This window comes from Pinus tabuliformis, chromosome Q, assembly GCF_031772625.1.
Source record: "Pinus tabuliformis cultivar Carrire ecotype Pingquan chromosome Q, CPIR1, whole genome shotgun sequence".
In the NCBI taxonomy this organism is placed as follows: Eukaryota; Viridiplantae; Streptophyta; class Pinopsida; order Pinales; family Pinaceae; genus Pinus; species Pinus tabuliformis.
This window is the reverse complement of record NC_142296.1, coordinates 1,139,558,222-1,139,567,226: the sequence shown is the minus strand read 5'-3', so window position 1 is coordinate 1,139,567,226 and position 9,005 is coordinate 1,139,558,222. Positions and strand designations below refer to the sequence as shown.

Genomic DNA, 9,005 nt, shown 5'->3' with positions numbered 1-9,005 from the left:
TCCATAAAAATTTAACTTCCATTGTTCCATCAAAATTAAGTAATATCCCTCCCATTTACTCGCCTTGAATTGATATAATAAAAAGAAATACCTACACAACCCTGTTGAGTTTAGTATATTGTTAACAAAATCTTCAACTTCAGTAAAATCTGATTTATTTTAAATGCTCTTCTCTAAATAAAAGGAAATGGCCAACTATATAAAACTAATGGGAATGACCAACCATCAAAATAAGAATACATTAAATACACCTTATCACATCACCAACCGAGAAGAAGGGGCAGTTAGAACATGTGACGGAGCACGCCAAAAAAATGAAGCACGCGGTGACCTGAATTAGAAATAAAATGCAATTATTGCAGTTGTCTGGGACCAAAATATGAATTCAAAGCCGCAGCACCTCCTCGCACCCGTCCACACAATATTGCAACGAGGATAACAGGAACCCAATAGAAGTTCAGGTTCCGTGTTCTAACTTTGTTACAATTTCTCAACTAGGATAGCAGGAAAACAATAGAATTTCAGGTTCCCTGTTCTAACTTTGTTACAATTTCTATACTGTCCAGCAATGGCAACAGTTCTGCTGAGCCGTCTAGCATCCTGCACATGCATATGCCCAGCAACAAAAGCTCGAAATCCATCGATGCAAGCAGCAAAGGCCTCTTCTCTGTCTTCAGCCAACTCAGAGCTGTTAAGGGGTAACGGCTTCTCTTCTCTCAAGCTCTCGTGTCAGGGAAATACCAAACTCGTCGCTACATCAACAGCTGTTGTTGTTCAACCCGTTGCAAGTGAGTACAGCCAAGATTGCTGTCTTTTGTATTTTCTTGCTTTTGTTTCCTCCGCTCCGCAATAAAGATTGGACGATTTGATAGATGGGTATGATTTCTAGTGGGAAATTTGACGCTCGTTGATAGATTTTTGCATAGTTTTCAGGATTTGGCATTACCCCATATGGAATCCATACGGTTTTGCTTTATTGCTGGTTTCTATATTCAGATAGGTATTTAATGAAAAAGGTCCAAAGACGGGAATTTAGTGTTCAGTATATTTCTCATCAAGCAGTTTTGAGCCTGTAAAGGATAATTCGCTATTTGGTAGATGGGTAAGGTTAAAAATGTCCAAAGTCCATGCATTTGAGTTCAACTGCGAGCATTCTGCAACCACTGATAGTACCTCCCGGATGGTCTTTCAAACCAATAAATTTTTTCCCTTTGGTGATTCTCAAATATGGCATTAATAACATGGCCATCCTTAGAATTCAGAGCAGACTAAATTTGCCTCTTTTCTGTCATGAAATGTGAACAGTTCTTGGCCCGATTCCATATTTCATAGCAACAAGTTTTTTCAGAGATTCAAAAATTAAAATAGGTCTATTTAGTATTTCCTTTCACAGAATGACTGATCAGATTTCCACCCAATCCACAATAAGCTGTCTTATAATGCTGTTTCTATGGTAACTACCTGAAGGAAACAAAAAGTTTCAGGTACCCCTGTTTCTATTGTAACAACCTGAAGGAAACAGAAAGTGACAGGTCCCATTGGTGGTATGATGCAGGAGCATCATAACAGATAGTGGGCATAAATTCCTAAGTTAATCCATGGATAGATGGGATAAAAGCCCAAGTTCAACCATGGTGAATCCTCTTGGAAGGGCTAGTCAACCCTGTCAACTAGACCTGATAGTTGACCAGAGTTAAATAGTAGTTGACTTTTCAGTCAAGATTGTAAGTCGGTTGGCTATGCAGTTGGGTCAACCGACCAAGTTAGTTAGATAGTTACAACTACCTTGTAACTGAATATTGAGTATAACTATGTGCATAATGTAACAGAGAACAAGAAAGGTTGTAGTAGTTATTGTTCTGACATCTCAATAAAATGCATGTTGCTGGTCTTCCCACTACTTTTGTTCTCTTCTTCTCTCTTCTCGATGTATGTGCTATGTATTGTTGCATAATACAACATTGGTTCTGTTGTCAATGGTTCTTGAACCCAAGAGATTCGAGATAATGCACACTTAGATGTTGAGCCTGGAAGTGATACGTGAGTGGTGGGAGCGCAATATCAATGATTTCCTTAAAATCTATGTATGAAGAAATCGATCGACCATGGCTGAAGCAAGACTGCAATTCTTCATAGAGACCCACGAACAATTCCTGGTAGCCATTCCTGAGGCACTAACCAAATACATTAACCAACCTAGTATTGAATAAATGCACTCCAGAGGACTAGTTAATGCTAAAAATTATTAATAGGGGTTGGAAATATTTGCATGAGTGGGTCGAGAGAATTGCTAAAGAATATTGTGAAGAAGACAAAACATCAATCGACAAAGTAAAAGAAAGGTTCTATGATGATCTTCATGACGGATTCTTTTGTACCATACCTTCTCTACTCCAAAATTTTTTGTTAGATAAGGGAGTTGGTCATATTGTTGAGGACCATGCTCCTCTGCATCAACCACCATCAAACCCTAATTGGGAGAAAAAGCAAAGTGATTGGGAAGAATTCCTTGAAGCCAATTACAAGGATATATGTGAAACTTGGGATTTCCTTTTAAGGAAATGAGTAGGGCAATCATGTGCACCATTGCGGACTTAGAGTAAGTCAGGATTGGCGATGGTGGGGTTGATGATTTTTTGAGATGCCTCAGTTGGAGTAGATCTAATCAACCACACCAAAGAGTATAATGCTAGAGACAAGGAGGAGAGAGCTTATAAATTAGAAGAAGAATTGAAGAGAAAGAATGCATGTCGGATGCAACATGATAAACCTTCAATTGACGTTCAAAAATTAGAATGGGACGAAAGACAAAGGAAACCCATTGGATTTCCATTATTGAGGAAGATTATTCCTTAGTCATCATCTTGTTGTCACTCTAGGAGTTAGGTTGCTCAAGGTTGCTTGGACGCGGGAGCGGGGAGCGACATTTTCAAAAGCTTCCGGGTTGGGAGCACATTTTTAATATATATTTTTATATATTTTGATGCATATATGTTAATAAAAGCATGTAGAATGATGAATTAGATATAAAAGGCATAAAAACATGGATTAAACCATATAACATCAATCATCTAGAAGTTACAATCTTCATCAACTACATGTCCACAAGTTACAAGTTCTCATTTATATAGCATGTAAGGGTGCACATAACCAAAATAACATCGAGTGCAATCCATCTCTGAATCGAAAATACATCAACAAATAGGCTCTAGATGGCCTCTAACATCCAAAAAAATCATGCTACAACAAATACCTACATATCATCAAAATAATTGCCTATCTTGGGATCTTTGTCATTAATATCACCCTCTAAGCGTTAACATAAGATAGAAAAAATGCAGCATGTCAAGTCAAGATTTTGTTTGAGTGATGGGTACTTTTTTAGCAGGGTCATGATAGAGGAGTTCGACAACCAATGTCACTAACATCAAGGTACATAGAGAGATTAATGCTCTTGATTAAATATGATTTCCATACCCTAGTACATGACAAAATCCAATGTAAACATTACAATCCCCCCAATACTGAAATCTTGAAAAACTAATAAGTTTGCTGGATTTTGAGTGAAATCTGAAATCCAATGAGGTTGGAACCACTCTCAAACATCTTAAGTCATTTCATGGTAATGTTAAAAATTTAAGTAAAAGGATGAAAATGAAAGATAAAGGAGAATGTCACTTTTACTTTAAGAATTTAACATTACGATGAATTGCATATCAATACTAGGGCCATAGGCTTGAATATTAGGCTGCCTCATTCAAAAACTCTTGTTTCTTTGATTTTTTTTTGCATTTGGAACATCTTTGTGCATATATATATATATATATTTATTTTGTGAAAAAGCTAGGGAGTGATTTTTTTTTTTTATTGGAGCGCGCTCCCAGGTTGCTCCCAGTTCACTACCACTTGAAGCGCGCTTCGGGTGCAGATTCCGGGGGGGGGCTCCCTCGCAACCTTGGTTGCTAAATCAAACTTGACAGCGCTTGAACCCATGGGAAAATGAAGTGTTGAAGAGACAAGCACAAATTTTGCTATCAATAGATTTGATAAGAGATATCCTAAGCTTGTGTGTTGTCCCTATTACCTATCCACATGCATGGGTAACAACAGGAGAAATTTTTTCTCCCATGATGCGGATCTCCAACCAACAACTACACATGTTCTTCGCTTCTCCACAGTGGAAAGATCAATGATGCCTTTTATTTCTTGCTGAACTCTCATTTAGGGCAGATGATTATGGTGCCACATACTTATGCGGTACATTATTTCCATTCTTCATAATAGGTGCTATTCTCATGTTGGAAGTAATGCTTCCATGTGTTGTTGTGAGTTGTCATTGTGAGTCCCTAGGTGTCATTCTAGAAGTAGTTATTTCTCTATGTGTGTGAGTTGTCTATGAGTCATAGATCCACCTTCTTCGGATCTTATAATCTAGAAGTCAGTAGTCTAATTCTTATATATGTAACTGCTTTATATGATCAATATCAAGTGGGTGATTTGTGTGTCTAATATTTTTCTTTGCTCATCTCCCTAATTTTTCTAACATGGTATCAGAGCCTATTCTGGCTTGATTCCCTTACGGGAAGGCCAGGAAGATGTGAGAGTTGTGAGAGATAATCTTCTATATATAGATTAATTGAGTGTTTGATTTTTGTGTTTGTGTGTACATTTGTTAGCTATATTGTAGATCTGAATTGTTTTATCATTATGTAAGAGGCCCGCATAATCAAGGGAGAGCTTGTGAGGATCCGAACCATTGTGAGGAGAAGGAGCTACAGTGAATCTTCGAAGGAAAAAGTTCCGTCAAGAATTGTCGACTGTGGAGTGCTGTTGTGTTGTTTTACATTTCTCAAAGCAAGCGTGTTTTGTTTTAGAGCAATGACATTCAAATTTTGTCTTTGCATCCCTTTCGTGTTTTTCATCATCTGGTGAAGATGATCTTACTCCTACTCCATCTGGTGGTGAGGGTTCGTCTTCTACACATATTGATAGTACAATAACAAAGTGGTTCCCCTAATGCAACTGTAGCTGAAGCTTCATCCTCTTCTTTCAAAGGTCCAAAAGCATTCATTGCATTGCATGTAGATATTCCTGTCACTGATGAAGCAAATGTGGATTTCGATCTTGATAGCCTTTTTAAACATATATTTGACTGTTTGGAACGAACAGAAGAGAAGAAATCGCTACGTCCACGTAATGATTTCTATCCTTGTGGGATTGAGTCACAGGAGAACAACAAGCTGTGAATCTAATAAAATCTCTATTGTTGGTATGCTGGTGTAAGAGCAAATGCACAACCTGCAGAACTACAATGGGCAGAGGACAGAAAGGGAGTCTACGCTCAAGCCCTGCGCAAGATTCAAGAAAAAATGTTGATGGTCAACCACGATACGACTTAGATGACCTTAAAAAATGGAGGAAGGCTCTCTTTGACGTTGCAGAAATAAATGGTTTTGACCGACAGATGTATCACGGTGTGAAGACAGGCGTCTTTCAATGCCTTGAGGCAATCTTCGAACTCTGCAACCTTCACATGGAATTCAAAGTAGAACAACTCATTGAAGACGTCATGGAAGGATTATGCACAGTTGGTTAAGTTCAGTGGCTAATCTTGGAAAACTCAATGGCTTGGTTTTCAAAATGAAGAAGTTGAGCACTTTGGAGAAGTTGATAATGGTGTTTGTTCCTATATTATATTCAACTCTAATATATTGGTGTGGGTTTGGTTTGATATCTAGCAGTAATTATATTTATTTATTATTATTAAAAAAAGAAAAAAAGAAAAAGAGACAGAGTGTGAGAGATGGTTTTGGTGTTTGTGTTTTTATTGTTTATTAAAAGAGTTGGTAGTTCTTAAACTGGAAGCCTCGGTGTCCGAAACATCAATTCTTGTGTGTTTTTATTGGTTATAAAGAGTTGGTGGTTCTTAAACTGGAAGCCTCAATGTCCGAAACATCAATTCTTGTAAGGTCAAGTTGTTTGATCAACTTTTGAACACATTCAATATCCAAACCTCCATGCTAGCAATTGACGGATAGCCGGAAGCGAAATATCCGACAGATGGTGGTTGGTCCATAGGATGGATCATTACTTGACAACTCTTATTGCAGAAGCCTTGACAAGCCAAGGTGTCAATATTGTTGATCTTGCAAAGTTCATCAACGATGGTCAGGGACGGTTACGTTTTAAATAGAGGTCAAGTGATAACTCGAAGATGTGGTGGTGAAAGAGTGGAGTTTGCGAGATTCCAGAGTGGATGTTAGTGCTGATGAAGACTAGTTAGACAAAGATTATCCTTATTGTTATAATATGTGTTTTCAATGTTTACCATGTAAGCATTAAGGGAGGGTGTTGGAAGTAATGCTTCCATGTGTTGTTGTGAGTTGTCATTGTGAGTCCCTAGGTGTCATTCTAGAAGTAGTTATTTCCTTATGTGTGTGAGTTGTCTATGAGTCATAGATCCACCTTCTTCGAATCTTATCATCTAGAAGTCGGTGAACTAATTCTTATATATGTAACTACTTTATATGGTCAATATCAAGTGGGTGATTTGTGTGTCTAATTGTTTTCTCTGCTCATCTCCCTAAATTTTCTAACATCTCATATATAGGGGTCATCCTAGTGATCATTGGGATATTTGTTGAATGAATCAAGACACTATTTATTTGTGCTTTTTACCTTGTTTTTAGTTTTTAGTTAGAGGTCATCACCCTCTCTAGTAAAGTGTGGCATTTCTTGGGGTTAGTTGTACTACTGTTGAGTGCTTGAAAAGGGGTATTGTGTCCATATGCCCGCCATACATAACATTTTCCATCTTTCCTCATACTCATGTTCATGGCTAAATTGTACATGCCCGCATCAAAGGTCCTTATTTTAGTAGTCCCATGAGAAGAAGGGGCTAGTAAGCTTGAGGATGATGCTAATGAAAAGAAAGTTAAGAGCAATTATGAATTGTCAAAATGCAAAAGAATAATAATGCGCAAAGGCCAAGGCAAATTGAGCAATGCCCCCTCATGTGAAGCCATCACCACTAGTCCTATGCATTGAATGCATCTACCCAAACAAGATTAATAAGTATCTTGATGTCCCATGCGATAAACTCCATATGAACAATGGACTCGATAAATTGGACTAGAAATGTATATTTATATGCAAGCATTATGAAATGAAAAACAAGATACCCCAATTAAATATTGAGGAAGGGCGAAGAAAGTTAAAAAGTAAAGTAAAAGGGTGGAAAGGTGCAGTGTTGAAGAAAGTGTAACTCAAATCATTAGGGAAATCCTCCATAAAGGCACTCATGGGATGAATTCTTATAGCCTTACTTGATTGTGAAATACAACCAATGAACCCCTTATATTTCCCCTTTACCATACTCATCCTACACTTCACATATCCCTTGATGGGATTTCCTTAGGTTTTGATGTATGTGATAGGGGTAGGTGATGACTGTACCATATCTAGACTTGGTAAATTGCATTGATTATTTAGTTGTTGTGAAGTTTGATAAGGATTCTTTGTGTGATCTAACTTAATAACCCTTGTATATGACATGACACACTTATTATGTTGTTTGGGAAGTATGTGTCTTAGACGTATGATGATATGAGTTTTCATAGATGATGATATACCATAATGGAGAGGACCTTCTTACCATGATGATGACGATGATTACACTCTCCTTTCATGGCTCTTGAAGATGTTCTCTTATTTCGATGATGATTTGGACCATTATTAAGGATGTTGGGCTTCTTAGTGACCTTGTACCTGTTGGAAAGGGCATGACAACCCCATGATGGCATTGTACCTTCTTGATGGATGTTAATCCTTCGCTTGATGATGATGGACATGATGATGATAGCACACCCCTTTGGAAGGGTCATGGCATATTCTCACTTGATGACCTCATGCCCCTAGCTTGAGGGCATTGCTCTTATGCTTGATGATGATGGCCGACTACTTTTGTACATGACCTAGCATGATGAGGAGACACTTGGCACCTTTTGAAGATGAGATGTGACTTTTGGACATTAAGACATGACCTTTGATGAAATGTTGCACCTTTTCATGGAGAGACATGATTTTTGGAGCCTTATACACCACTTTGGAGGATGATGTCATGCTTATCACACTCAATCTCATGTGTGACTCTTGGAGGTTGTTTATGATGGAAGTCTAGCATTTTTGGCATCTTTTGCTCATGGATGAGGCATCTTTTGGGGGTTGACCTTGACCTATCCAATTGGTATCATGGATTTAATGCATTTTAGGGCTTTTACTTCATTTAGGCTATGATAGAGGCTAGTGCTTGGTTTCCTCCTATTTATAGAGGGAGCTCTTTCCTTCTATCTCTCTTGTCTTGTGCGCTATGGATGTCTTCTAAGTAGAGAGAGCTCTTCTTAAGGAGGACTTGCTAATGTGGATGGTTATCTTTTCTTAGATGATTCTTGGTGAACTTTGATGGATGCATGCTAGATTGAGTAAGTTATTCTTCTTTATCTTGTTTATGTTGATGGATAATGGTTATTAAGCATTCACCAAAGTATTGTTGGTATTTTTATCTCATTAGCTTCCTTGGACAACATTTCAATCAAGTTCTTTGAGGTGACCTATGTGAAAGCTCCCTTCCTTATTTATCCTTGAAAATTGTAGGATGCATAGGTCAAACCTCTAAGGGACACAAGTGACGTATCCCTTAGTTTTTGAACCTACATTCATTCCATTTCCTTTTCAAGTGTGTTGATTCTTGATTCCAGAGTCCATATCCATATGCCCCGAGTAGAGAGAGATACTGGTCATCTCCCTTGTGACGATCATTATTTCATTAAATTTCATTTTCTTTTATTGTTTTAGGGTATCTCAAGGTCAAATTACAGCACAATATTTCATTTTGAGCATTAAATAGCTTGGATGTCTTTGTCCTAGGGTTAGAAAGTGTATAGAGTATATTATAAAGTGCAAAATGTCATTTTTAATGCATTTTCAGCCATTTTCTAGGGTTGATA

At 37.7% G+C, this 9,005-nt stretch overlaps 1 protein-coding gene across 1 annotated transcript in view; it reads left to right on the top strand.

Annotated features, from left to right (window-relative positions):
* Positions 1 to 293: 293 nt before the first annotated feature.
* Positions 294 to 9,005, top strand: part of LOC149223590 (uncharacterized) — a 35,715-nt gene continuing 27,003 nt past the window's right edge. Inside the window, exons 1-2 of the mRNA XM_089385876.1 lie at positions 294 to 461; positions 567 to 788. Coding sequence (XP_089242002.1) covers positions 569 to 788 — 220 coding nt within the window. The 5' untranslated portion in view covers positions 294 to 461; positions 567 to 568. The remainder of the gene's footprint in view (positions 462 to 566; positions 789 to 9,005) is intronic.